This window comes from Anser anser (genome assembly GCF_964211835.1).
Source record: "Anser anser genome assembly, chromosome: 8".
Lineage (NCBI taxonomy): Eukaryota > Metazoa > Chordata > Aves > Anseriformes > Anatidae > Anser > Anser anser.
Genome location: NC_139728.1, coordinates 10,472,571 through 10,500,321, shown reverse-complemented (window position 1 = coordinate 10,500,321; position 27,751 = coordinate 10,472,571). Strand labels below are relative to the sequence as shown.

The 27,751-nt window shown below is 54.1% G+C and overlaps 2 protein-coding genes and 1 long non-coding RNA gene across 6 annotated transcripts; 1 reads left to right on the top strand and 2 right to left on the bottom strand.

Moving 5' to 3' along the window:
• The first annotated feature begins 675 nt into the window (after nucleotides 1-675).
• On the top strand, nucleotides 676-18,950 carry RGSL1 (regulator of G protein signaling like 1). Its single transcript, XM_083845795.1, has 20 exons — nucleotides 676-2,126; nucleotides 2,374-2,456; nucleotides 2,712-2,786; nucleotides 3,183-3,312; nucleotides 4,049-4,153; nucleotides 4,450-4,611; nucleotides 4,771-5,717; nucleotides 6,261-6,323; nucleotides 7,867-8,095; nucleotides 8,251-8,364; nucleotides 8,760-8,868; nucleotides 9,881-10,074; nucleotides 10,525-10,642; nucleotides 10,979-11,075; nucleotides 11,491-11,620; nucleotides 12,642-12,822; nucleotides 13,244-13,382; nucleotides 13,998-14,122; nucleotides 14,295-14,407; nucleotides 16,332-18,950. Exons 1-20 carry the CDS (start codon nucleotides 2,096-2,098, stop codon nucleotides 16,508-16,510), a joined length of 3,324 nt encoding a protein of 1,107 aa, XP_083701921.1. The 5' UTR covers nucleotides 676-2,095; the 3' UTR covers nucleotides 16,511-18,950.
• Nucleotides 8,936-16,220, bottom strand: LOC310903129. The gene is made up of 5 exons (XR_014587288.1): nucleotides 16,141-16,220; nucleotides 11,245-11,589; nucleotides 11,031-11,115; nucleotides 10,403-10,612; nucleotides 8,936-9,063 (listed from the first exon to the last, which is right to left on the bottom strand). It is a non-coding gene; the product is annotated as an uncharacterized lncRNA (long non-coding RNA).
• RNASEL (ribonuclease L) lies at nucleotides 18,809-27,234 on the bottom strand. Of its 4 annotated transcripts, none has more exons than XM_083845791.1 (8): nucleotides 27,131-27,234; nucleotides 24,620-25,750; nucleotides 22,645-24,187; nucleotides 22,171-22,259; nucleotides 21,566-21,756; nucleotides 21,353-21,464; nucleotides 20,468-20,589; nucleotides 18,809-19,705 (listed from the first exon to the last, which is right to left on the bottom strand). In XM_083845791.1, the coding sequence occupies exons 3-8, from the start codon at nucleotides 24,164-24,166 to the stop codon at nucleotides 19,570-19,572; spliced, it is 2,172 nt and encodes a 723-aa protein (XP_083701917.1). In that variant the 5' UTR covers nucleotides 24,167-24,187; nucleotides 24,620-25,750; nucleotides 27,131-27,234; the 3' UTR covers nucleotides 18,809-19,569. The 4 variants fall into 4 exon arrangements, with proteins under 4 accessions (XP_083701917.1, XP_083701914.1, XP_083701916.1 ...); XM_083845788.1 differs by having other exon boundaries at nucleotides 24,624-25,750; XM_083845790.1 differs by having other exon boundaries at nucleotides 21,353-21,461; nucleotides 24,624-25,750.
• Between the last annotated feature and the right edge of the window lie 517 nt (nucleotides 27,235-27,751).

Below are 27,751 nucleotides of genomic sequence, written 5' to 3'. Positions count from 1 at the left end.
TGGAGGTGGCCTCAGGTCTGCCGAGGGTGGGCTGCTCCCCGGGGCGTAGCAGGGGCTGGGTGGGTCGGGAGTGAAGCCCTACTGACGTGGTTGGTGTTGCAACCCTGCCCTTATCTTTGTGCAAAGAGCACGGCCGCCCCGAGCTGCTCCGTGAGGTCCCTTATAAATCAGAGCTCTCCTCACATCTTCCTTTTTATTCTTCTTTTTTTTCCCTTTTTTTTTTTTAATAGCCACACAGCTCAAGCGAATGTCTTTTGCAAGGCGCCGTTGCAATGAAACGGACGGAGCAGATGTGCCCACATGTGCAAATCCTCATCTGGGCCCCGTCCTGCCACACCACTGTCTCATTTTAGGTAAAGACTTTATGGAAACGGTCCCATGCATTTCCGTGGTAACCGTGCCAACCTGGTCCTGCTCAGGGCCCCGGTCCTTTCTCGGCAGAAAGCAGCACGGCCCCGCTGGGGTCAGCTCAGAGCCAGGGCGGCGTGAGCAGAGCTCCGCCAGCCTCCGAGGGTCTCATTGGGCATTTGTTCAGTTACCAGCTGGAAAATACACATTTCTGACTGCTGCAACCTTTTCCCAAGGACTTTTGAGCCTGTCATGTGTGACAGCCGTGCCAGCTCATCCTTAACCGCCCCTTGTCTCTCGGGCTTAGCAGCAGCGACGCTTACGAATTTGTGATGGATGCCGCTCCTCTCCAGGGTCTCCTGAAAATCCTTCACGCAGCTTTTCCCGACACCGCTCTCCCCCGTGCTCACCTGCCAGAACAAACAGACACTGCTCACGGCTCACCCTTCCCCACATCATTTTGGGGAGGGCTGGGTTTCACTGTAACACTTGGCTGATGTGTCCCTGCAGCCCCCCAGCCCTGACCGAAGGAAGGGGATGGTGCCTCCCCAGGGGGCTGCGCTCGGAGCTGTCACCTCCCCAGGGGACAAGCGTGCGGGGACGGTCTGGGTGCGATCTCTTAACGTGCTTTCCCCATTCTCCATCGTGTCCCTCCTGGCTTGGTATGGCCCCCCTTATCCTGCCTGCACAGGGTTGTGGAGCAACGCACAGAGCGGCGAGCTCACTCGCTCAGGATGGCGGTGTCCCCAGGGTCCCCAAGCGCCAGCCCCACAAGTATCCAGCCCCACAAGTAACCAGCGGTGCCCCCTGCCCCAGGCTGAGGGCGGTGGGACACTGCAAGCCCCCTGCCCTCCCCGTGGCCGCGGGGCCGTGTCCCCACTGGGCACAGTGCCGCATTCCTGGTGTGGCAGCGCCACCTGGTGAGGTGGCCCCGCCGCCGGGGAGCTGCCCCCGGGGGCTGCGCTCAGCCTGGGGGACTGCAAGGGGAGGTGGCCGGGGGGGGGCCGCCAAAGTCCCCCCGCTCCCTCCGGGGGTTTGCCCACCGCCACCTGCTCCTGCTGACCTGCCGGGACCAGGTGGTCTTCCAGAGTGCCACCTCAGTGCTTTTTTCGTTTTCCTCGTCATTGGAGGGGGCTCCAAAATTGGGGGTCTGAGGCCCAAGCCCACTGACGCCGGACAGCTGACGAGGAACCCAGGGTTGCTCCGTCCAACATGACCATAGCGGGGTCTCCTACGAAGTGTCAGGCGCCACCCGGGCACGGGAACGGGTACCCGAGCGGGGAGAGGGGAAGGACATCATTTTGGGATTGCCCCAGTGCATTGGCAGGGCTGGCACCCAGAAACGCCACATGTCCCTGGGGGACAGCAAAGCCTGAGCTGTGGGGCTGTGCCAAGGGCCTTGTGGTCCCCAGGAGCACCGCGTGTCCCCGAGGGTCAGCGCTGGGACGAGCGTGTCACAGGCAGCGTGGCGCTCTGGAACGCGTCCCTGGGATACAGCAACATGACGGCCACCGGTGAGTGACCTTGGCTGGAGGCTTCGGGTCCTCCAAGCACACCCTGAAGGGGACAACACGGGAGGGAAAATCAGCAGCCCTTAGCCTGGGTCCTCCCTGGGACACAGCTGTGCCCTCACGCAGGTGGTGCCTGCCCTCCCCTCACACCCAGATCTTTCAGAAAGAAGCAAAACCTCTCAGGACAGGGGACTGCTGATGCTGCCTGCTAGTTTGGAGGAAATGCCACGGCATTCATGCCCAGCCTCCCCAAACCACAAACCCTTGGTATGTAGGAAGAGGCCACTCAAGTTTTCCAGGCCCCCCGTGCGGCTGGACTGAGTGCTTTCCGACTGCCCTGTGTCGACAGCCCACAGCACAAGGGCACAGGGGGACCCCAGTGCACAGGTCCCACCCAATATCACATTTTTCTGAGAGCTGTTCTGGCCCAGCTCTTCCCTCTTCTCATCTGTTGGTTCCCATCCATCTTTCGGCTGCACAAAGCCCACACAACTTTCTCTTCTCCCCCCTGCAGCAACCATAGCCTCTACGGACATGGGGCTGCTGCTGAGAGATGAAGTCTTTGTCGACTTTTTCAACACGTTTCTGAATCTTCCTGTAAGTCTGCTCCTCACCCTAAAGGCCGGGGCCTTTCTGAGCCTTTCTCAGGTGAACTTTTGGGTTCTGTGTTAGAAAAATTGGGACGACGCCATACTTCGGTTGTCAAGCCAGGGAAAGCTGAGGACTTCAGCTCAGAGAAGATGGAGACAGAGGGATGAAGAGGAAGATGGTGCCTTCTCTGCAGTGGGGACGGGCTCTGGGCTCCCCCACCACCCTGCATCCCTTCCAGCTCTCCCCTTCCTTTCCATGCAGGTGTTTGGCCAGACGCCCCTTTACACCAGCAGCACGGGGCAGTGGGACCTCTGGCCAGAGCTGCCCAGCCACCTGGTGAGAAAACATCCCCTGTGAGGAGAGGGGAGGGTGAGGAGGAGGGAGGAAGGGCACCGGGCAGGGAAGGAGATGGTTCCTCATTGCCGAGGCTGTTGTTCATGCAGCCGGGGGGGGTGATTTCAAACCAGGCTTCACTTGGCTTTTGAGCCCCGGGAGGAGCGTAAGCCATGGAAAGTCAGGGCTCTGGGAAAGCAGGCAGGGGGAAAGGGGGTGAGGCAGCAGGGATGCGGGCAGGGGCTGCAGCACAAGCATCGCCCTTCCTCCTCCACACGGGGATGGCTCGCACTGCTCTCTGGCAAACCCCATAGCACGGGCCCCTTACTCACCCCAATTCCCCCGCATGAGCCGGCTCCTCGCTCCCAGCCTGATCCTCTCCTGGGGGCTGCGCTGCAGGATGCCAGCCCCCCGGCTTTGCTGGCCTGGCTGGCGAAGCACCGCCTGCCTCACTTCTGCAGATCCAGCCTCTGCCTCCACCTCGTCCTCTGCCAGAAGCTCCTGGGTTTCGTGCGGTCGGAGGAAGCAGGTGAGTCATTGTGGCAGGCACGGGGAAAGGGAGCGGGGCTTCCTCTCGTCAGGTGCCTGCTGAGCACGGCACTGGGTTGGAAAGGCAATGCACGCCCCATTTTTGGGGTCACAGCAAATCCCAGGCAGGATTTCCATAAAACAAATGAGGTTTCACCCCTCAGCCGTGCTCCTGTTTGTACAGGCTCGCTGCCTCCGTGGGGCTGAGCTGGAATAGCTGCTTAGCAGCAGCTGCAGGGTTTGTAAAAGCAGTGCGTGGGTGAAGCCAGGCTGGAGAGCAGCTTTAGATCCAGGAAAGGGGTCCTGGCATTTTGGGTTTGCTGCTGTGCAGGATGCACAGAGTTCTCGCATCGTTTTGGGTTATGTGCCTCATTCAGGGCATCCTACACTGGGAAAATCATAAAATCGTAGAATCGCGCAGGTCGGAAAAGACACTAAAGATCAAACGCAACCATCAGCCTGGCCTACCAAGTCCCACCACTAACCCATATCCCTTAGTACCACAAAATACCCCGCAAACCTACAAAATAACCTGCTAGCTTATGCCCTGATCTGTCCCGACAGCACCAAGAGTGAACTGTGCTCGGTTTGCCCTCATATGAGCCTCCCCAGACCAGCAACACCGTGAGGCACGGCCACTGGGAAGAACGCTATGGCAGCTGGGATGCAGGCTTTCATTTCAGAAAAAAAAGCAATTTATCAAGGCTCCTGTGCTCTGCTCTCTCTCTCTCCGACAGAGAAACTGCTGAACTGGCGGAGCGCGGACCGGTGGCTGCTGGAGAAGTGCATCAGCGGCAGCCAGGGCATGTGGCGCTTCCGAGCCTCCACGCAGGGAACGGCAGGTGGGCACGGGGTGCTGCCCGGCCCCTCCGCAGCCCACCGCGGGCGTGCTGCCCTGCAGGGCACCGGCACAGAGCCAGGGGCGTGGGTGAGCACCGGTGGGACGCGAGATCCTGCTCTGGGAGATGAGGCAGCAGCAGAGCCCAGCTTGCACAGCCCTGGATCTTCTCCACGATTTCGTCTCACTTTATCCAGGGCATCTTCCCAGCTTTCTCTTAAGTCATGGGCTGCTTTGCTCGCCAGCAGGCTCCCAGAGTAATACCAAGCCCTTCACGTCAGTCTCCTGTCTGATCCATAGGGGAGGAATTGACCAACTTCTGGCTCAGCACCGAAAGGCTACTGGGGCTCGACGAGTCGGACGCAGCACAGCAGGACCTCTACCTGTCCCTGCTCCACAGGCTGAAAGCCACCCACCTGTGCGAAGGCTCCAGCGTCCTCACCCTCTGCGGCACCCTCGCTGGTAAGGACAGGAGCTGGTGACAAATGGTGACCTTCCAGGGGGGTGGCCTGTTCCTGGCTGCTCCCAGGTGGAGATGGGATGCCAAGAGCAGCTGTGCTTGGCTGGGCATCTCCCCTGGCACCACCAGGTCTGGATGGAGCTGCCCCTTCATCATTTCAGGGTCATCACGCAAAGTCAGGCACGTCGGGTCCATTGGCACCCGGAGGGAGATGCTAGCCAAGATGCAGCAACGGGCCCTGTTTATAATTCAGAGTTACTGGCTCCCTAAATTCTTCATCCAGTGCAAGATGGGCATGGAAGAAGAGAAGTCGTGTTGGCCTCTGCTGCAGGAATACCGGGAGCGGTTGGCGCAGGGCACCATGCAGGATCCCCCGGGCATTTCGGATGATCTCTTCACAATGCACATTACAAAGAGCCAGGCCTCGTCAAGGCCCTACTGCAGCAAGAAGGCCAAAGAGGAGATCTGGGCTCTTGTCAAGGAGGGAAGAGACACCCGAGAAGCGAAGACAAGCTTTCAGACACAACCAGAGAGGCAGCCAGGGCCAGCTGGGAGCGTGAAGGGATCGCAGCCGGGTAAAGAGGCTTTGGGACTGGGTCCTGCAAACGCTGCCTTTGGGGGCGAAGGAGGAGCAACCTCTCCCAAAAGACCTAGACCCAAGGCAGAGCTGGCCTTCCGTCTGGAGGACCTCTGTGAAGAGAAAGTCCTCTCTAGCCTGCGTTCCTCCTCTGCACCTCTCGCCAAGCTGCCGACCCCAAAAAGGCCGGCCAAGACCCTGCGCTTCCTCCCCTGGGCCCTCAGCGCGGACAGCTGTGCAGGACGGCCCTTCAGGGACTTCTTGAAGTGCCAGGGACAGACCACAGAGACTCGTCTCCTGGACCTGTGGCACGACCTGGAGGAATTTCTGCCTGTGGTGCTGGACCCCAGCAGAGAAAACAGTTTCTTCCTGCGCCATCTGATCGCGGACAGGATACGCAAGACCTACCTGGAGGAGAGCGCCGTCCAGCAGCTTCCCCTGGCGGCGAGGACCCTGCAGGGCCTGCGGGACCACCTGGCTTCTGGGGAGTTCACCCCCTGGATATTCAGAGCCCAGAAAGAGATTTGCAAGGTACAGGGCAGCAGCGGTCGGGTGGGGAGGTACCGCTGGCCTTCACAGCCTGGGCTGGTGCGAGGACTGCGGGCATGTTTAGAAAGAGAGGTATTTGGAAAATGAAGATGAAGAGAGACCAGGGAGGACAGAACTTACGGTCACAAGTCGGCTTGTGCTGGAAGCAGTGACCGAGACGTGTCAGGCCAGCGGAGAGGAGCATTCCCATGGGTTTTCGTGCCGAGGAGCAGAGGCAAGCAGTCATTTAGCAGCTGGTGACCTCGGTTAGATGCACGTGCCACAGGGATCACGGGACAGCGGCTGGCCCTTTGCATCTGAGTCACTGCTTCCAGCACAACAGGATTAAAGCACATTTTTAAAGCACATTTACAACGCAAGCACTTCTGGGCAATGTCTGAGCAGCCCAAGGGGCCAGCCCCTGCGTGCAGCCCCCAGCAAAGCTGTCCTGGGCATCTCGGTGGGGTGTAACCTGCCCATGGGGGTGCCAGTTGCTGGTGGGAAACATGAGCACCAGCTGAGGCAGCCACCTCTGCTCCTCCCCAGGTCCTCTGCGTCTTCTATGAGAAATTTCTGGCTGATGACGACAAGACCTTCCTCCAGTTTATGGTAAGGGGGATGCACGGGGGTCATGTGCATCCTCAAGGGGTGTGCAAGCACTGGTTGGGATGGAAAAAGGTGGTGAGAGGGAGGAGAGAAGCCCAGTGTTAGCTGCAGTCGTCCAGCAGCAGCCCACAGGTCAGCCTCTGAGCCACGACCCAGCCCAGAAGCAGGGAGAGATTTAAAAGCGATCGTCCAGGGCAGGCACGGGTGAAGCCAGCAGCAAGTTGTGCAAAACACTTCTGGGAATTAATTCTCCCCCTTTTTTCCTGGTTCACAACAAATACTGCTATTAATCTGACTCATGGGCAGCCACAAATGTGTACGTCCCTGTTCCAGCATGAGCAGTGCCTGGCCAGCATGCTGGGGAAGAGGGTGTGCAGCCTTTTGGCCTCTGATTCAACCGCACTCAAGTTTTCCACATGTTTCTTTCCACTGTGTAAAGCCATGCTTTAAGAAAGCAGAGTCACACGAGCACTCATATTCCCAGCAGCAGAAATCCCATGTTTCTCAATGCCTTCCACCAGGAAGCTTTGCAGAGAGAAACTTCAGAGCATCCTGCCTGTTTGGGTCCCTTGCACAACCCACACAGGCAATTCTGCTTACCACAACTAATGTCTTCGGTCTGACCACTAGGATTTTCCCCAGATTGCAATGTAAATTCATCAGCTGGTCCCAGAAATGATTAGGACAGGCTGCCAGGGGCAGTGCCCCAAAGACCTGGCTCACAGAGATGTCAGCACCGCAGTCAGCAAGAGCCGAGCTCTTATGGAGCAGTAGGTTGGCAGCTGTCGGCTCCTGACCCTGCTCATTAAATGCTCTTGGTTGTAACTTAATTAGCTGCCCAGGTTTCTAAGCATCCCTTGTCAGGGAAATTACCTCTCAGAGCACACGCCTGGCTCGGGAGTGCAATTAGCGCTTCAGCAGGTTCCGAGGCCTTGCTCTCCGCAGGCACCATCCCCTAAGCCAAACTCATCCCGGCCCTCACGGCACTGATGTCGGAGGAGCTGCTCGGGAGCTTGGCGGGGTTATTTTTGGTGCTTGCTCTCAGCAGCATGCAACTCGGTCAGCAGACAGCCTGTCTGGCCCTGCTGCTCGGCCAGTCGTGCAGGCTGGTGGGGAGCCAAAACCTGCAGAAGGGTCTCAGCGGGATAGCGGGAGGCACTCCTGGGACACCGGCCAGAGCCAGTCCCAGGACAGCAGCCAGCAGAAAAGGCACATGAGCTTACCTGTCTGCCCGTGACACCTCCAGAGCTGTTTTCGGCCCTCCTGGCTGGTTGTTGACCCCTTTAGGAAAGCTGCTGCCTTTGGCTGCCAAGCCATTGCCAGGGTGAGCTGAGGGACCTGCCGCACTGTCCCAGCTCTGGCCGCAGAGCCAGCTTTAGGAACAGGATGGACAGGTCCCAAGCTGATGCTGAGCTTTGTGCTCACATAGATTTCTTCCCGAGATCTAACTTGGATAGGTTTGTACCCCCAGAAATGTGCAGCTGGCCCGCTGGGTGCAGCTCCTCCGACGGGGTGTAAGGGATGCTCTGTGCTCTTCTTGCTGCAGTCTCTGCAGAGCGATGTCCCAGCACCCGAGGTGCAAGGACATGCTGTCAGGAAAGAGCAATGTTTCCTCCTGTCTGAGCGGATAAACGAATCCTTGAAGCTGAGCCAGGCCTTGCATGGCACGAGGAACTTGGAAGGCCTCTCCTCCGAGCACTGGCGAGCCTTGGCCACTCAGCACCTCCAGCAAGGGGGCTCCATCCAGCCAGAGATGGATCTGGTGAGCGCGGCCGGTAAGAAATGCAGCATCCCAGGGAGAGCATGGGAACGGGACAGAGAAGGGGAAAGGCAAGGCAAGGAGCGGTCACAACTCAGCACTCGGTACGTGCTGAGGGGCTGACCCAGCCTGCAGGAGCGAACCCCGGATCTGTCCCCTCTTCTCTGCCAGATGCAGACTCCCAGAAGACGACATCAAATGAGCCGGCCGCTCAGAAAGCCCAGCTGGCTGCGGATAGCCCAAGCAAGGATAATGAGATTTTGTCTCCCAAAAGCCCACCGCTTGGTGAGTCCAGTCCGAGCAGACTAGAAGCAGGGCAAGCTCCCAGTCAGTGCTCCCTTAGGGTACCGGAGGAGCAGGGACCTTCCCTGTTTGCATCCCAGCATCAGGAAAACATCTCCAGAAGGAGAGAGAGGTGTCACCCCCATGAAAGGCATGCCTTTGGGGGTGTTAATCCAGGCTGGGAGCACTTCTCTGAAGCAGAAGCTGAGGAGATCAAACCATGTGAGGGCAAAGGCTCCTACAGCATGCAGTGTCCCCAGGCTGGGCTCACCATGCAGCTATCATCAGGGTGGATCTGGAGGCAGCCTGGGCTTTTCCGGGGTCCCCTGCCCTAAGGACAGCTGTGAGCAGGCTCTAGTGGTCACCTGAGGATGGAGCCAACACTTCTGTTCCCACAGCCGCTGAGCTCGAGAACAAAAAGAAGAGGACTGCTCCCGGGAGAAAAACCAGATCGAGTGCCACAAAGGTCACCTCTGTCATGGTAGAGAAGCCAACTAGAAGACCCAGGTTGGCACTTCGCAGCACAAGGCTTTGCTATATATATATTTTTTTTTTTTGCTATTTACAGTCTTTAAGGAAACAGGGCTTTTCCCACTGCTTTCCCATAGCGTCTCCGTAGTGTCCCAGTAATCTCCTGGATTTGTCATTGGGCTTACTCAGATACAAACATGGGTGGCCCGTGGGTCTGAAGTGTAGAGTGACCTAGACAGAGGGAAAGAAATATCTTTTTTTCTCTCCCAACCCCATAATCTGAATTTATTCCTCACGTCTTGTGCACTTTGACCTCAGTTGCTCCCTGGCACACCACCTGCACTACAGCTAGGCAGCTCTCAGACCCCAAACCAGCGCTTAAAATCACCGTGACCACACTTAAATCTGTCCTCACTGACCGTGAGGATGTCCGTGTGGAGTCCAACCCCCCTGGGAGTTCTCCAGACAAGAGCCCTGACAGCTCCACATCAGGATATAAATGTTAACCAGGACATGACTAGGAGCAGCTCTTATTATTTATTTTGAAAGTCAGTCTCAGGAGCCACATTTAGACAACAAACATATTTGACCCAGTCCAACAACCTTCAAATAAGGGCTTGCTAACCTTGTAAAGGACCCAAATCCCAGTCTGCTCCCAGCTGTGGTTTTTCCAAAGTTCTGCGCAATCTCTTCAATGATACCTAGGGGAGCACAACCTCCTCCTCCTCCCACCAGTCCTTCCGGGTGTCCCATCCTTACCTGCCTCCCTCCCCTGGCATCTGCAGAGCTGTCCTGCTCCACTTTCAGGTTCTGAGGTCTCCAGCAGAGACCTAAAGTCCTGCCTCCTCCTTATCTCCTTAGAAAAAGGAGGCTTTTTTTCTCTTCAGGCTGAGACCAAGTCCTTTCCTGGCCCATCTGCTTCACAACCCCCAGCACCACTGACCCATGTGTTTCCAGCTCTTTAGGTGCCTCTGGTTGGAGAAGCAGGCTATTTTCCAGGTGGGAAGCAGCACAGAGGTAACATCTCCTGGTATCTCCTCTGCTGCAGGCACTTTGTGAAGGTGCTGCACAACCCTGCCCACCTGCACTACTTCAGGCAGTTCCTCGAGGAGCGCAACGCAGATGAACCTCTGCGTTTCTGGATGGCCATGGAGAAGCTAGTCGCAGAGCCCAATGCCAAGACGAAGAGCGCCCTCATTAGCAGCATCGTCAGAAATTATTTCCACGGTGACATCCCAGCTGGTAGGCACCATCCCACCCTGCACTTTACTCCAGCCATGATGAAGGCTTCTTTTCCCTGACCTAGTTGCAGATTTTAGATCCTCTTGCAGGGGCTTGCCAATCCTCCTTTCCCTGCCCAGTGTTTGCTGAGGTCTTCCACCGCCACGTATTTCTAGGAAGGTGCTCTACTTCTGTGGCAGGATCTCCTGGCCAAGACCTGCAACCTGCAGTTCCTGCGGTGGCAGAAATAGCCCTTCCCTACCTCATCTCCTTCAAATGCTCTTGGAGTCCCAGTTTCACTCCCAAAATATGCAATTAGCACAGCATAGAAAGGAAAAGAGATGAGTACCAGAGTCTGGGGCAGGCAGAGACGGGACAGGGTGCCACTTGCAGATGTGAGGGTAGGAAGAGCTGTCACGGTGGCTCAGGGATGGCTGCTAGCAGCAGGTAGTGACCATGTGTCTCTTCCAGAGGAACAGCTGGACTGCCACTCTTCTATCATCAAAGAAATCAGGGAGGCTGAAGTAGTCACACCCTTCATGTTGATGACAGCCCAGGTCTTTGTCCAGAAAGCAATGGAAAAACGATGGTGAGAACCGGGCTCAGGCTGACTCCTAGCTCCAGTAGTTACACATGGGAATGCCAGGTGACAGACAGCAACTGCTACAAACCTACTGCCCTATGGGCTGACAACGTGTGCATCCAAATCCCAGCCAGGCCCTCACCCCAGCAAAACTGCCATTGCAGCTGCCGAGGCGCTTCCAGCCCCCCATCCCTTTCTCCATCCTCCTCCAGGACCAGGATTCCTGCGGGATCCCAACCACGGGGCCATACCCTCTCAGCTGCTCCCCATCCCATCCACTAAACCACTGCCCTGCTCGTGCATCTGGCCACCTCTGATGCTCTCTGATCTCCCATCTGGCAGGTTTAAGGAGTACCAGGATCTGTTTCCCCCGAGTGACACACCCAAGTCTAACCTTCGTTTGCGGCACGGGATGGGGAACTTCACAACAGACAGCCTGGTAAGGAAAGAGCCTCCCTGCTGGCAGGCTGGGGTGTTGTCTAGGAAAGAAAGAAAGGGGGGAGATACTGTGGGTCAAGAGGTGCTTAAATAAATGGAGTGAAGGGGGTCAGAATTGGGGCACTCCTGGAAGATTGCAAAAAGCAAACAAGATAAAGCCTTGTTCTTACAAGGTCTGGAGTCCTGCTCCGTGCAGAATTCACCAGATTTAGTCAGGAGTGGCTAAGCAATTCACACTACCACCCCAGGAAAACACAGAAATGCCAAAAAATGAAAAGCAAAGATGATGAATCCCACGGCCAAGCCTGGGCTCTGGTGCTCCAGCAGGTCTCTGTCTGGGAGCAAACCCCACAGCCAGGGGCTGGCTCCCAAGGACTGTGCCACCAGCTGAGCCGGGCTGTGCCGCATCTCTGCAGAGGTGGGCCTGGTTCGCCATCCACGACATCGTCAAGAGCATCTGCAAGTTCCATCGGGAGATGAACAACAACAAGTGCCGCATGGAGTTTGAGAGTTTTCTGCGGAAGGAAAGAGAAAATGAGGAGGAAAGTAAGGCTGGAGTCCTGCCGCCCCGCTCCTCTCTCCCCAGGACAGTCCCAGCTTTAGGGGAGGTAAATGGAGGAAGCCTGTGGCTCCTCAACCAACCCCATGTACTGAACTCCAGGTGGTCTCTGCTGGAGGTATTTAGAGAGCTGGTGATGCAGGTGTTTCAGGATGCCAAATATTGTGTGCAGAAATCTTGGGTGATGAGGCACAGAACTCTGCACAAGCAACACAGACGTTTACATACTCATGCCATGGCTGGTCTTCTGGTGCCTAGTCTCCACCTGCTGCCCCTTGGTTCTCTGCTAAGCCAGTGCAATAATTATGGTGAATCACTCTCAAAGCAGCAAAGTAAAGGCAACAGTTTGCAGGCCTTCCACAAAAGCAGGAGGCACTAAAAGAAGCTAAGGTGAGATAGGCCAAAAATACACAAAAGGAAGTGATTTTCCATGCATCAGGGAGCTGACCTACAAAGGGCAGAGTCAGATCAGCTTCAGGAGGAGACTGGAAAAGCCGGTAGCAATCATTGAAATTGCTGGATATACAGGAAGCCCACCTAGATCAGGAAATCCCTAGAAACAAAAGCATCTGGAAGTTGGGGAATATTGTACATTGGGAAAATAACAGATATTTTACTTTCTTTCTCCCTCATAATCCACTTGTGGCCTCTGTCGGAGACAGGATAACGGCTAGGCAGACTTTGACCTAACCTACTGTGGCCATCCCCTATGAAAACAATGAACAAAAGCACTCCGTGAGTGCAAGGAGGAGGATAGATGGATGGAGGAGGTCAGTGAGCTAAGGGAAAAGCACACTGGGTGGATCTGAATTCCCTGGGGAGCCCTACAGGCTGCAGGAAGGCTGTAGGCCACATAGGTTGAAAGGCCCTCAGGCAAATTCCTCGCACACAAGAAAAGCAAGCAAAGGTTAGGGGAGGGAGCCAGGTATAGCTCAGCATCAGATGCCCAGCCGGCCTCAAACCAGCGCTGGGAGAAGCAGGACCCAACCATCTCGTCCCCTCTCCCAGACCTGCCCGCCACCTCGATGCACAGCAGCAGCACCGTGAGCATGTTACGCTCCCACGCCGTCTCCAGCAGCTCCCTGCAGGACAAGGACATGGCTCTGGTGAAACGCCAGCTCTTTAACAACCAGCTCATTACCGTCAACTTCCTCGTCGATGACCTCCGCTTTTATCTGGAGATCGACAGGTAAGTGCCCTTTCCTCGGGCACTCAGGTGCCAGCAGTCTGCCTTGGCTCAGGCCCAGGCCCAGGCCCTCCCTGAGGGTGGTGCCCGTCCCTCGGTAAGGGACAAAGCCTTCCCTCAGTAAGGGACAAAGCCACCCACAGCTTCTTCACACACCGGGGGGCTCTTCTGCCACCCCAAAACCCCCTCAGCACCTCTGTGCCAGGCTGGGATCTGGACACCACACTGCAGCATGAGATGACCAAAGCCTGTTCACTGTCTACAGTGAGCCTGCTGGTGGTTACCCACCCTGTTCAACTGTCCCACACCTCTTAGATATATATTTTTTTTTTGTGGCCCAGTAAATACATAGCCAAGCAGGAACATGCCTGCCTAGTATCAAGGCACTTGTCTCAGAGCAACACCTGCAGGCGTGCTTTTGCAGGTTTTCCAGGCTGGCTGATTCGGCCGAAGCTTTGGCAGCCCGTGACAAGCGCTCAGAAAAGGAAGTCGCCTTTCTCAAAAGGAAAGCTGCCATCATCAGCAAGCTCTTCCTGAACTCCGACATCCCCCCCAAACTGCGGGTAAGGTGCTGGCACCCACCTGGGAAACCTGGAGGGGCTGCTGGCTGATTGTTGCTCAAGACCATCACATTGCAGCCGTGAGGGAAGAAACCAGACAGGGGTTGGGTCTGCTCCAGCCAAGCATGCTCTGAACCTTCAGGACATGCTCTGGAGCTTGGGGAGCTCCGCGTGGGCTCCATGGGAGCTGATCTGTCACCAGACCCACGCTAGCACTTGACCCATACCTGTTAAGAACAAGCACAAGGGCATGGAGACGGTGAAATCCCCTTCCTGCTGGAGAGGCAATGGGACTGAAGCACCAGGATGGGTGCTACAGTCCAAATCAGTCCTTTCAGTCTCCACAGGTCAAAGTCACCACTATCCCTCCACAATGCACCCACCTCTTCCCCTAGAGTAGCTGCGGCTCTGCCCATCTTCCCTTTGGAAAGCACAGTCTTTTTCAAAAAATCCAGGGGGGATCCAGCCCCTATATTCAGGACAGTCAGCCAGGACTTCAGTAGCATCTCTTCTTAGAGACAGCTGAAATGCCAGGGGGGTTAGGGAGAGGGATGTGCCACCAGGAGTGCTACAAACCTACAAACTGCTCTGGCTAAGCACGGTCTCTTCCGTGGCCAGGTGAACATCTCTGAAGATGACAGAGACCTAATCTGGAGCCTGTCTTCCAAGGGGTTGCTGAACCGCCTCCTCTACCACAGGGCCAAGGTCACCCTCCTCCCCATCCTGATACACTTCTGGAAAAGGTACCTGTCCCCTCCCTCCGAGGCGGCAGAGGCTGTACAGGTGCCAGCCTCTTTCTCCAGCCACCTGGCTCCTCTGGCACAAAGAAAACACAGATGAGACCCTCCCCAGGAGCTCAGCTGTAGACATCTGCTTGGGGGTTTGATGTCCCTGACTCGAGAGATTCTCACACAGGTTCTGCAACTGGAAGGTGATGAAGAGCTTTCGGATCTCCACAGTGGAGAGGGAGCCAGCCTCGTTGCCCAGTATAAAAGCCTGTTCCGAAGTATCTGACATCTACAATACAAGTAAGATGAGTGCCTGTCCCCCTGCTCCACGTTTGCCCTGTCTCACTGTCCCAACACAGCCAGCTGACCAAGGCTGGGCTACACCAGCACCCCGTGGTGTGCTCTGCTGCTTCACCCAGCTTCAAGGACTACATGGAGCAGACCTTGTTAAAACCATTCCTTCCACTCAAATCCAGTCAAAATCACCCAGTGGATTTTTTAGAAATTTCTTTGGGGATTAGAGAAGTGGGGGCAGACAGTTCATAAGCAAAGAGCTGTTGCATAAGTCTTGGTTTTTTAAGGAAATAAGTTAAAAATACCCCATATACACACTAAAACAGAAATTAAAGCAACTAATCCTTGGGTTACAAGTCAGATGTGAGCAGGAAAAAGAAAAGAGACTGCCCAGAACTGTGCAGGCAAGCACCAGGCTTAGTGGCATTACGAGGAGGATGCTTTGAACATCGGGAATGGAGAAAAGGTTTCATGAGGATGCGAGGTGACACTCACTAGGATATCTCTAGGGAAAAAAAATTCTTTTCCCCTCATCCACTTATTTAGTTTCAATATACTAAACACTAAACTGTGAAAAACACAAAGAAAGCGCTGTTAAGTGCTGTCACTCTGCCTGACAGCCTGGCTCCTTGACTGAATATTCATTTGGAAATTGTCTAATTGATTTTTGATTAGAGGGGAAACCAAAATAGGCACGTACTAATCTTGCTTTGACGGCCGAGTGGGTGTCAGCAACGCAGCGTTCTGCTCCCGGTAATTTGTCACTGTCAAGTTCTGGTTAAAATCAGCACGGCTGGAGGTTTTTTTGATGCGAACAGGCAGGTGCTTGAGCTACAGCTCAGCAGCCGAGCCGGGGTTGCAGACCCTGTGCTGCTGCCTTCCTCCCTCGCTGCACCTTCCCAGCCATGTCTGCTAGCTCGGACCTCGGGGTTTTGTACCTCGCTGCAGACCCTTGCTGTGGTCTCCCTGCTGAGGTGCACAGCCAGCTGTTGACCCAGGAGGGAGGCTAAGGCAGGCCAGAAATCGTATTATTCCTGAGACAACTTCCCCACTTACCATCCAGGCTAGCGAACAGAGTTACCCCTGCCTTCCCCACTGTGCTCCCAGGGCCTTCTCAAACAGAGCTGCAAAACCTTGTTGCTGCTGACCTCCCGAAGACAGGGACCAAACCTAACCCATCACAGGCACGGTCTCTGCTAGCAGCAAGCCAGAAGCAGCATGTTGCACAGGAGCTGCCTGCTGTGTCAGCTGGGGAAAAAGCAAGTGTTTGCCAAGGTCTCCATGAAAGCGAAGGGGACACGCTGACATTGACCCTACAAGGAACATCCTCAGTGCAACTCTTCTCCCCCAGCCACAGCTCCCTGTAGTGCCTGCCTCTTTGCAGGGTTGAATATCATGGGGACAGATGTGCCTTCTCAGCTCTGTGTCATTTCTCCTGCCCTATCCCCCATTCAGCCCGGTGGGGTAGGGATGGACACTGGCACACCCCGGTGCAGGGCTGAAGCTGTCCCAGCTCCAGCTGCTGATGAGGAGCAAAGCAAAGTGACACACAACCCCCAGAGAGCTGCTGCTTCTGACTGTGCTCATGCCTTTGCCACCTTCTGCTCGGGACATTTTCTGCACCTCATCGCACTTTCATCAACAAACTTTATCTAACGATTTGCTTTGCTGACCTTCAGAGCATGCTTTTCTGCTGGGAAAAATAGGGTGTGCTGCCTTAAAATTGCTAAGCAAGATACCTGCAATCCCCAGGAGAGCCCTCCTGTCGCCGACGTCTCGCTTTTGCCATATTTTGGTTATTACTTTGCTGTGCAGACAGAGGGTGCTGGGCTGGCAGCCTGTCGCCAGGCGTCACTGCGGCTCTGCCCTCGGGCTCTGCACAAGCCCGGTGGGACTCCAAGGGGACACTTCTCTTCTCCCTCCTCCCCAGGCAATCACGTTGTCATCGTGTTCACGCTCCTGGGAGGGATCCGCATCCTGCTGCCACAGTCCCAGAAGAAAAAGGAGCTGCAAAAGGAGCTGCTGGAGGAGCAGAGGGGTGAGCTGGTGCCGCGAGGGTTCCTGCTCCCGACAGCAGCTCCAGCTGCTGGGGTGAGAGCCCAGCTTTAGGGCTCCCCGCGTCAGCCACGATGGGGAGTTTGTGCCTGTTGCTTTTCTCAGATTCAGAGAAGAACCACGAGAAACATCTCCCACCCAGCAAGTCTGTAGGGCTACGTGCAGGGCAGGTAGGTGGCTGCAGGGGCAGCCCACCCCCCAGCCCCCAGTAGCGCCAAGGATGGGGTCCCAGAGCAAGGGGGCATTTCCCTCCCTCGCTGCCCTCCCCGAGCTTGTGCCGCAGGTGCCAGCAGCTCCACCTGAAGTGGCTGCTGCTGCCCCTGGACGGGCTGTTTCCAGCCCCAGCTCTCTGCAATCTCTCCCAGTAACACACACACAGTCTCCAGTTGCTGAATGTCCCCGTGCCCTAAGCACAGCCCCGTTCACACCATTCACCCACGCATCCATCAGCAGCAGCCGCTGATGCAGAGCTTCTCCCTTCTGCACAGGCTCAGGGGGAAGGACAGATACCCCAGCACCCTGTCCACGCTGAGCAGGGCAGGGAGGTGCTCCAAGGAAGCTGAGCAGCGAGGACACGCCACGTAGGCTGCACTTAATCTGCAATAAGACCAAAAAAAAATAAAGAAACCGACAGCATCCTCCAGCCTGCCTGATAACACAACACCGGTGGTGGCTTGCAGGGACGTGCCACAAGGCGCATTGCCACCTGAGGAGACACCCATGCCACACAGCAGCCTCCTTCCCCTTGTTTATCTTTAAAAAACCGCGTTGCCCATGGCTGAGACCCAGTAGCTAAATAAATCACATCAGGTGTCCAGCAGGACAACACTTTGGTGTCTTCCCCAAGAAATGTGGGAGGTACATTTTGCTGGAGGGGCTCAGCTGTCCCCAGGGTGGTGAGGTGGTGCCCGTCTTGCCAGAGCCTGTCCCCCCCCCCCCTCCCCCCAAGTCAGCTCATGCCTGATTTGGGATTTTGGCTTTTTCATTATTATTTTAATCAATATCCAGTGCACCTATCTTTCCCAAGCACTAACCAAACCCTACTGAACACCTGCACTTTCCTGCCTGACGGGAAGGAAGAGTGGCTCTGCCGTGCCACCAGGAAGCTGCAAAATTCCCCAGCGTACTTTGGACATGATTTCATTGAAGAATAGCCCAGGACCTTTAGCACGCCTTGCCTCTCGCAGCTCCCACCCCTGCAAGCTCTGCCATGTAACTTGAAATCTATTTTTAGCTATGCTTTAACCCTCAAAACCTAGAAGGCTGCATCCTGGCAACAGCAGAGGTGTATTTAAGGCAGGAGATAGCATTTCCTATTTGTCCATTATGATTATCAACACTTGGCTTCTGCAGAATCAAACAAGCCAACCCAAAGTCCAACATTTCTGTAAGTGAGGAGCTTCCCATTGCCAGCTGCAAAACCAGCCAGCTCCTCAAAACTTGATTCTGCAACCTGGTTTTGCCCCAAGCCTCCAGCCCCAAAGCTAGCTGCGTTTTCACGTGCCTTGCACTAGCACTTCAGCCCTAAAGGCACTGTCCCTGTAGCGTGAGCCCAGCTGAACCCCGTCCCCAGAAGGATTCACGGATGTGGGGCCTCTGGTTTAGGCATCCTGGAGTGCTCTCTGCTTCCAGGGAGGGCTTTTCACAGCCTTTCAGAGCTACCAAGTCACAGGCCTTTGGTACCACGGCAGGGTGATGCAAGAGGGCGCAAAGGTTGCGGCAGCCTGGAAACGTGGAATTTTTATAGGACACTGTAGGAGCCCAGCCCATGGCCTCACCTCATGCACCCTGCTCCCAGAGGGCTGAGCCCCAGGCAAACATCTCTAGGTGTCCTCCTGCTTCCTGGCCATGAGAAAGATGGGGAGATGAAAGAAACAGAGCAGGGAAGATAGGGGAAAAAAATCAAGACAGTGGCAAGAGGAACCAGCATGGGCCAGAGTGCATTTTCCAGGACACACACACACAAAGTGCACAGCAGCCTGCAGTCAGGCTCACACACAGCCCTGCCTGCTGGTTTGCAGCTGCATAAAAATATACGCACACACAGCTAAAGGGATGCAGAGCTCCGTGAGGCATTCTGACAGCCACTCGCTTGTCAACGGGGCAGGTCAAACACATCCACTCTGAGTTCTGCACACACGTAAGCACTGAGGCTCATCTTTGCACATCTGCTCATCCATGAGATCCTCACCCTCACTCCACAGGAGTAAAACAAAGTAAAAAAAAAAATCCACTATCCAGCCCATTTCACAAGGAACTGTACACTTCCAAGGAGAGGAAGCCTTCAGCACCCAGCAGAGCTCTGGACTGCCTTCCTCTCTCAGGTAGAGATGGGGACCTCATTCATAAATGTGTAGGAAACATTTTTCCAAATTTATTCCCAGTTTGGTTCTGCATAGACTAATAGAAAGAACAATAATCACTTAAAAAAAAAACAACACTAAAAATCCTTTCAACAGCTGGAAAACATTTCCATAAGCAACATACAATAATTGTGCAGCCCCGTGAGAACTGCTGGCAGAGAAACAAACAAGCCTTTGGGCCATCAGGATGCCACCAGGCTCCAGAAATGGGTCTGTGCTGCTCAGCCCCAGTAGCAGAGCTCCAGGCTGCTGCGTATGAACAGCAGGGCCGGGCACCAACAGCATCTCTGCTTCTGGCCGCTGTGTTCAAGGAGTGGAAGGAGGGAATTCACGTCTCGACAGGGGTACACGGGTGGCTCATAAGTGCCATCTGTAGAGCTCCCTGCTAGGAAACTCCTTCATCAGAGTCCCTGGTTGGCAATGCTTGGGCTCTTCTCCTGCCTCTTGCATGGATTGGGAATATGGGGTCTGTCCCAAATCTCCTTGCTGTCTGTAAGAACCAGGGAGGTGGGGACAGGCAGTCACGGGGGACCTGGGCTGGCACTCAGCCTGGCTCTTTGCCCAAGCCCTTGTCCTTACACCAACCACTTTTCCCAAAGCACCTTTAATTTCTCCATGCTCTATACCTGCATGTGCTCTCTCCCATCTCTTTACCCAATTTCTTCAACTCTTTTTTTCGGCTGAAGAAATAGGGAATAAAAGGAGGCAGAGCAAGTGGGGATTAGCCATGGGATGTGAGGCAACTGCCTCCTACAGAGGAGGGTCCTGAATGTCTACGAAGTGGCTGTATTCGGGATGCCGGCGTAAACAGTTGTAGACATAAATGGTCAGTGCTGGAAAATGCTTCAGGAAATACTCAGCATAGTCTCCTGTTATTTCATCAATCCTGAAACAGAACAAAAATGAAGTTTTTAGAGCACACCCAGGGAGTCCAGGATGCCCTGGTTCCTCCCTTGCATAGAAAAAGCCATTCCAGAGGCTGATAAAGCAGGAGGATTTCCTACGAATCCTTGGGCTGTAACTTTTCCCTTCCCCAAGTTCCAGGCTCCATCTTTTTGCCACTTCTCCAGCACCTCTAGTGCCTAATTCCACCTGCACCTTCACAGAAAAGAAGTGGTGGCCAATGGCCTCAGTGAAACCACGGCTCGGGGTTAACACCACCACGCCACGGGGACCGCCGACCACAGAGGTAAGATGCCCGTGACTGCAGAAGGTTGGAGAGTCAGGACCTCCTAGCAGGACCTCCTGACCCATTCAGAGCACCTCCGCACAGTGACCATCAGCCCTTTGAAAACAGCAGCGAGGTAGACAAGGAGGCTTCTCAAAGGTGAGATATAAAGATACAGTCCCTCATCACTGAACAAGTCTGGGAGTCAGATTTTGTTTCAAAACCTCAAGTCTAGTCCCGTGAGCAAACTTCACTCTTACCCTCAGGAGGGGCGTTCTGAGGACTGATCGGGCTGCTAGCTGCCAGGACACAATCTCTCCCACACCACTGCTAGAGGAGATAGACTGTCTAACAAATTGTGTTTTGAGGGACTTCTCCCACATCCTGGCTACATTTTGCTCTCAAAGTGACCAACTCTCGCAGATTCCTAGGTGTCCCCAACAACACAGCTGTGGCGGGCAAAAAGGTGGAAACATCTACCTCTTTTTGGGGTGTTCATCCAGGTTTCTGATGAACCTCAGAAGGTCTGTGATGCTGTTTTTATAATAGAATTTTTTTCCATAACTGGATTCTTCCATGTTACGCAGAACCTCTGGATGAATCTGAAAAAAGCTGACAGGTTATTCCCTACCTTTCCCCACCATGGAAGTAGCACGCACGCCTCCACTTATCACAACTGCTGCCTTCCTGCAGAGGCATCATCTTGCGTGGATAAGTCTTGTGACACTTCAAAGTAGGTTTGCCAGCATGAGCAGAAGACTTCACTCCACAGGACACGCACAGTGCAAACCCCTGACTCTGCAAAGGGCTTCCTCTCCTGCCTTGCCAATGCAGGACGTTATATTAGGACTGCCAACATGGCATGGCAGATTTCCATGCACGTCTGGAGGACGGGACCATTGAGGGACACTCAGGCTGCCCTGCTGAACCACACCTGCCAGATCTCACACTATGCACAACGCCTTTCCAGGATGCTATCTGCAAAACCAGGCCCGATTTCACTGCTTTTGAGCCAAAGCAAACGCTTTTGCCAGAAACTTGCTGGCAACAAGGGCCAGAGGTTCCTGTCTTAGGGGTCACCAATAAGTACCCTTGAAGGTTTGCCCTTAAACCACCATCCCCAACTACGAGGACGGATGCCTTACATTTGTATAGGAGTGCACTGTATGAACACCACCACTTATTTTGATCTGGGAAGTCAAAGGGTCTGTGCAGACACTGCACCTCTATATTCTGTGGTTGTATCTGCGTGGGGCTAGCTTTTCCTCCTTATGGATGTCAGACAGAGCCTGTGAAATGCTCAGGGAAAGCTTCTGCTGGATAGCTAGCACAAGCCTCACATCGATCCAAAGAGAAGATGCTTACCTGCTCAGTCCAGCACGGGTAAGGACTGCAAGTATTAAGAGCTTTAAAAGGACCTTCATTCCTTTGTTGATCCTTGATTTTATTCCAGATACTCTTCAGGAGGTTGAACCTGCTGTGGAACAAGAAGCTTTGTTAGCTGCATCAGAACATCGCTGTCTCCAGCACCACAGGCAAATCCCATACCAAGAACGTTCCTTTACTCCCAGGACTTACGTCTGTTTGCTCCAGAAGTAGGGGTGTTTGCTCAGACCCTCCCATCCCTGGTCATCGTGAGAGTCCAGGCGCTCTATAAGGTCCAGAGCCTCCTCGTAATCTGGGGAATCTGCATCCAAATCCTCGATACTGACTTCACAAAGGGGTTTCCTACCCCCTGCTAAGACATACTGCACGAGCCTGCTGAGGTCCTGCAAGGAAACACATCACTGCTGACACCCAAGACGCATGAAGCTTCTTACCAAAGGGAAGAAGTGGGAGCAATGTTTCTAAATGAGCAGAATGCACGTGTAGACACGCACCTATAGGCGTGCACAAGTACACAAACACAGACGGGAACCCTGAAGCTGTGTGCACAAAGACAGAGGGGTCAGGCACTGTAATCCTGCTCCCGAGGTGTCTGGGGGGGTCCCAGCACCAGCCACAGCCTTGCATCCTAATCACTGCCATTCTCACATGGGGTTTGCTCTTCTACGGGCTTGCCCAAAAAACAATGAGTCTTCTAGCTGAGGATGCACAAAGGCTTCCACTAGGATTCGCAGTGAAAGAAGATATCAGAAGTAGCCAAAATTTGAAAGCATATATTGATTTGGAGTTACCATTACCTCTAAGTCTGAGCTTATAAGTTCCTTTTTGCCTTCAATCAACTCTCTGTTGTTATCAAAATCCGCCAAGTAAATTTTGCCAGCTAAATCTGAGGAAATAAGAGAAAATATCAACAAGTGATGGCAGAGAACCTTAATGCAAGTTTGTCACCGCGTTCTGGATGGGGCCCTTCTTTAGAAGACATCCGTGGAAAGACTTGCTGTGAGTTGAGCTACCCACAAAGCCCTGGCAAGGCAGGCAGATCTAATGAGGCATGTCAAGCTGATCTATTCACTCCCCCAGGACTGTCAGGCAGCCCACCTGTACTTACCCAAAGAGAACAAATGCCACAGACATCCCGTTCTGCATAAAGATACCTGCACTGGTGTTTCATACCTGATCTGGGGCAGGGGGTGTTAGAGAGCTACGAGGCACCTTCTCTAAACTGTAGGCAACAGGAAAGCAAAACAAAAACAGTGAGAACACAAAACAACCTATCAAGAAGTTGCTGGGATGCAGAGCCCGGTGAGCAAACCCAAGGGAGTGCAGCTCTCTCACTGCCTGGAAGATCATCTTCAGTATGCCCTTGTAATCCTTTTCATCTTCTGGATCCTGCAGATGTTCTTCAAGGTTTTTCTCCCAGAGAGGGAAGCACAAGTACATGTAGCCTCTTTCCTTCTCAAACTGGAAGAGCTTCAGTAGATGTTCGCAGCCACCACACTGGTCGAGGAATTCCTTCTCTTCGCTACCCTCTGCACTGAGGAGTATTCTTACTGCCACTTCTGTCCCACCATGGAGCCCCAGGTAGATGCCACCCTGGGAGGTGCTCTGAATTCTCTGACGGACATACTGAAATACCTTTAGTTTGCCAATCATGGGCCGATATATTCTATGAAGGCTTTGCAGCTGGCTCCTCCAGCGTTTGCTCTTTGGCTCCCAGTTTTTGTAGCTTGCTGGGACATACTTGGCATTGTACTTGCGAAGAAGACGTTGCATTTTATTAGCATAGTTCCTATTTGCAATAGCAATAAGTTCCCCAATGTCAGTCCTTGCTCCTTTTTCACACAACATCTCTGCAATGTCATAATCATTTTTTTCCACAGCCACCATCAGTGCTGTTTTGCCGTCCTCATCTGCATCATCGATATTTATTTCATCCTTGTCCAAGAAAGCTTTCACCAAACACGGGTTCTGCATTTCAACAGCTAGGATGAGGGCAGTTTTCCCACTTTCATCTTTGCATCTGACATTAACGCCACAGTCCAGCAGAAAATGGACTATAGAGATAGCCTCAGATGTTTTCCTGTCTTGGACCTTGAGTGCATGGATCAAGGCATTTCTGTCTTCATTGTCACAAATGTTCAGATCAGCCCCCATCTCTTGGACAAGAGTTTTTACAATTGAGAAGTGGCCCCTCCTACAGGCATCCATCAGTGCGGTCCTACCCCCTTTGTTCAGTTTCTTCTTCTCCTCACTGGTTACCCTCCTCATATTCACGTCTGCCCCTTTGCTGTGCAGGTATCTCAGGGCTTCCTCGTGTCCGTGCCAAGCAGCCTCCATGAAAGCTGTGAAGCCGTTGTCATCACGATCATTGATATCAACCCCATAACCAGAAAGGAGCTCCAGGATTTCCACGCTTCCCACAATCGCTGCCGCAATAAAGGCGGTGGCACCGTTGTCCTTCCTGGCGTGTGGACACGCGCCCCTGTCCAGCAGGAGCTGGACCAGGTCCTTGTCCCCAGCCTGCGCGGCGCTCTGCAGCGGTGTCCAGCCGTTGCCCGCTTTGGAGTTCACGTCTGCCCCTTCCTCCAGCAGCTCCAGCACCTTTTCTCTTTCAAAGTTTCTCAGGGCAGCGTTTAGCTCGGAGGCGAGGCCACCTGCAGCCTCCATGCTGGGCGAGGTGGCTGCCTCCTGCGCCCCGGGGCAGGCTCGCTGTGGGTTACCCGGTGTTTCGGTGGTGTTTTCGGGAGGAGAACACAGCAGGCAGGCAGAAACCGGCATTTGCATACGCGACATGCAGGACCGTGCGTAACGTATCTAAACAAATCAGAAAAGGGGCAGAGCAGCTTTAACTAAGAAGCGTAAATTCACAGTACTGTAACCCTCGGGAAAGGCAGACATCTTGTTTTCGCATAGTTTCATCTCCCCTCCTCCCCCAAACCACAAAGCAGCAAACGAACACCGTATTTCGCTGATTTAGTTACTCCTGAGAAACACAGTGCATCTAACTCTCGTGCCTTTTGCTGCATGCAGACAAACGAATCATTGCTTTCAGAGGACCCAAAGCACCCCGCTCTCTCCTTGAAGCTGGGGGGTCCACGAGGCAGAGCTGGGTGTGGGCAGGAGCAAAGGAGAAGGCACGAGGGCTCTCCAGAGCACAGCAGATGGCACCGGGCTGGAAAAGCAGCACAGCATCCCCCCGGCACGGCCAGGGGCTGCAGACAGCAGGGGACACACGGATGCTCTCACCTACCGCGGACCACCGCCGGCACAGAGAACCTGCAAGAACTGGAGAGGGAAAGGGGTGGTGGCGAAGGCGTCCGAGGCGGAGGTTTACGTTTGTTCTGCCCCTTTCTCTGCGTCTACTTCCTCCACCAAGAGGCAGAGCTGCAGACACCCTGCCCAAGGAAGCACAAAGGTCTGGTCCCCTCCCACTGGCCTGCAGCCAGACACGGCTGACACGCAAAGTCACACAGCCCTGCCTGCTGTCACCCAGGGCCACCGACCCCAGCAGGAGGGGACAGGGACCCCTGCCCTGCTGCAAACCCAGCGGCAGCTTAAAGCAACTCCGAAGCCAGGGAGCAGCTTTGCCCAGCAGCACTGCAAGCACAATTTCTCCTCCCACCGTACAGAGCAGTGCCTGGGAGCATTTCATCCGCTTGTGGGGAGGGCTGGGGTTTTTTTGGGGGGAGGGAAGGGGTGTTTGGGGACATTTCAGCACAGGAGAGAGGCTTGCAAACCCTCTCTCAGCAGCGTTTCAGAAGCAGAAAGCACAGAGATGTTAAATGCACCAATACAGGTCTTTGGTCGAAGCTTTTCCACGCCTTTTGGTAAATCCATCCTGATGGCCAAACCAGCCGAGTTCCTGGGTCTCGCCCAGACAATCACCGTGCCCCAGCTCCGTACCCGGGCTGTGCTGGAAGCAGGCAGCTGCCCCCTGCATCCTTTTGGTGCCTCTCACCCCAGCATCACCTTTTGTATTTTCCTCCTCTCCTACAACAGCCCCCAAGATAGCCTGCCGGAGACCGAGCACAGCTTCTTCTCCTCTTCCCCTAAGGGAACACTGAATTTTAGGTGACTATGGACAACTGTCATGGCCCTGTTGTTCACAGGCAGTATGCCGGCAGATGGGTGCATTGCAAGGATTGTGAGGCCAGCTGTCCAGTGACGACACCACCCTCTCCAACCAGAGCAGAGTTTGGGCTCTTGTCCAGCGACTTTGTTGGGTTCCCAGTATGCCAGTGGGTTTTGTTGCCGAAGATCGTCATTTTGGATGTCTTTCGTGTAGCTGCAGTGGTAATTTAAGGCTCAGAACCACCTTCTGAAGAGCCACCTTTGGCTCGTAGCGGGGATGTGTTGCAGTCCTTTGACCCATGCAACCTGTGATTAAAAAATCCAGGTGACAATACATAACACCAACACCACCTAAGCAGAAAAAAAAAAAAGTTCCCATCAGGAAGCTGATTTAAAGTAGCTCCCTGTCTTATGGTGGAAGGATGGAAGGCAGCCAGTTCTGACAGACATGCCATCAGAAATGGCTCCCAAAAAATAAACCTGTAAATACGACTGCAGGCAAGGCAGAAGAACAGACTCAGGATGCCTTCCAGACAAACAGCTTTGTGGTGACCGCACCGCAAACGCTGTGCTGTGCAGCACGACAGTAGTTAGGGTAGCATTAACGAAAATGAGAAGCCAAATTAAGGACAGGGAAGCCTCTCGCTTGAGGGATGTCCGTGATCAGCCAAGGGACAGGAAGAGTGACGGCCACCAAGTTCAAAGGAGCTGCTGCTCTCCCCTGCTGTGATTTACCTTCTCCCTCTGGTCTTGGGGAAGGAAAACATTGCAAAAGTCACACCGCCACAGCAGGCCGTGTCCCAGTACCCTGCAGCCCATCACTACAGGGCTTTTCCCACCTTTTGCTGCAGCTGGGCCAGCACAAAGCCAGAAGCAAGGTGCTTGCAGCCATCAGGCAGAATTGCTGTGCATCTGTACTCCAGCAAAGCAGGGCTTCCCCAGAGCAAAGCATGGTATTCCCCAGGTTTTTTTTCCCCAGCAAAGCTGGGTTTCCCCATCTCTCCTCCCTGATCCAAATTGCTTTTGCACAACAATAAGTTTAAGTGCAACTGGGCAATTTTTGGGGAATAGAAAGGTCTCAGAGGCTTTTTAAAGCATAGGAGCTTTTGCAGAGTGCTTGCTTACCCCCTGCAAGACAGGGGCTCAGGAGATGACCCTCCTCATCCTCCGTGCTGATGGATATTCACCCATGTCACAACCCTCCCTTGAGGCAGCATCCACGCACTGGCTACCACCCACAAAACCATGAGCTGAAACATGACAATAAAAACTGCCTGCCAAAGTTAAAATAATTTTTAAAAGAAACTATGAATAGTAGGATTGGGTTTTTTTTGTTCATGTTCCTTGTGCTTGCTTCCTTATTATATTTCTAAATGGGAACATCCTGGGGCTTATATACTTGGCCATGCTGCTGGGGCTTGCTAGAACACAGCCCTGGAAAATAGCCTGCAGAAGGATGCGACCCAAGCCCTTGTGGGGGCAGCTAAAAACACAGGAGCATTGACCAAGATTCGCTTTGCAGTGGAGCGTTGTTTTCACCTGCATTTGCTGGCCTTTTGGGCTGCTGCTCAACCCTGACCAGCACAAAAAAGCAGCACATCCATCAGCAAGAGCGGACTCAAGAAGATGTAAGGGCAACATCCAGGTGTGCAGAGACCCCACCAAGCAGGGCACCATCCCCAGTACCTGGGCAAGAAGAGCAGGGCAGCTCCTCAAAAGGCATCCAAGATCACCCAAAAAGATGTCACAGCAGCAGCCATGCAACTACCTGAGTTTAAATGCATTTTCCCAGCTGGAGGTGGTTCCCAGCAGCGCTTCTCCCAGCTGTTTCTCATCCCGTGCCCTTCCCCGCAGGTTGTGCCCAGATTACAGCACATCAGAGCTGGCTTGGAGCACGGGGTTGCAGAGCTCAGCTGTGTGCTCAGCACCCCTGCAATGCCAGGAAGCAGCAATACTGCCTTTCACTTTGTATCATGAGGCACTGTGGGGGCAGGAATCCTTGCATGCAGCAGGGCAGGGTTGGAAACCTTGGCATTTAGTTGTGCATGTATGGGGACGGGAGGTAAGCTGTAAGGAAACCCATCACATGGGATTTGGGGAGCTTTAGGAGAAGGCAGCAGGCTGGGAATTAGTGCAGTGCAGCTGCTCCCTCCCCATCAGCTGGCGCAGAGGCTGGCAAAGCACTGCGACACAGCTTGCAGTATGTGCAATACCTCAGTGCATCCCCTCTGCCGGCGAGCTTCCTTAAAAAAAAAATAAAAATCAAGCAACATTTTATAACATTTATTTGCAGACTGTCTTTTAAAA

Bases quoted from the DNA above. Each gene is read 5' to 3' on its own strand.
- RGSL1 (XM_083845795.1), top strand. From the start codon at position 2,096: ATGCCCAGCCTCCCCAAACCACAAACCCTTG. The intron at 8,365-8,759 runs GTGAGTCCAGTC...CTGTTCCCACAG, and splicing joins TCCCAAAAGCCCACCGCTTG to CCGCTGAGCTCGAGAACAAA. The intron at 8,869-9,880 runs GTTGGCACTTCG...CCTCTGCTGCAG, and splicing joins AAGCCAACTAGAAGACCCAG to GCACTTTGTGAAGGTGCTGC.
- RNASEL (XM_083845788.1), bottom strand. From the start codon at position 25,025: ATGAAATGCTCCCAGGCACTGCTCTGTACGGTGGGAGGAGAAATTGTG. The intron at 22,260-22,644 runs GTTGTTTTGTGT...TTATTTCCTCAG, and splicing joins TCCCAGCAACTTCTTGATAG to ATTTAGCTGGCAAAATTTAC. The intron at 21,465-21,565 runs GTAAGTCCTGGG...CTTGTTCCACAG, and splicing joins TACTTCTGGAGCAAACAGAC to CAGGTTCAACCTCCTGAAGA.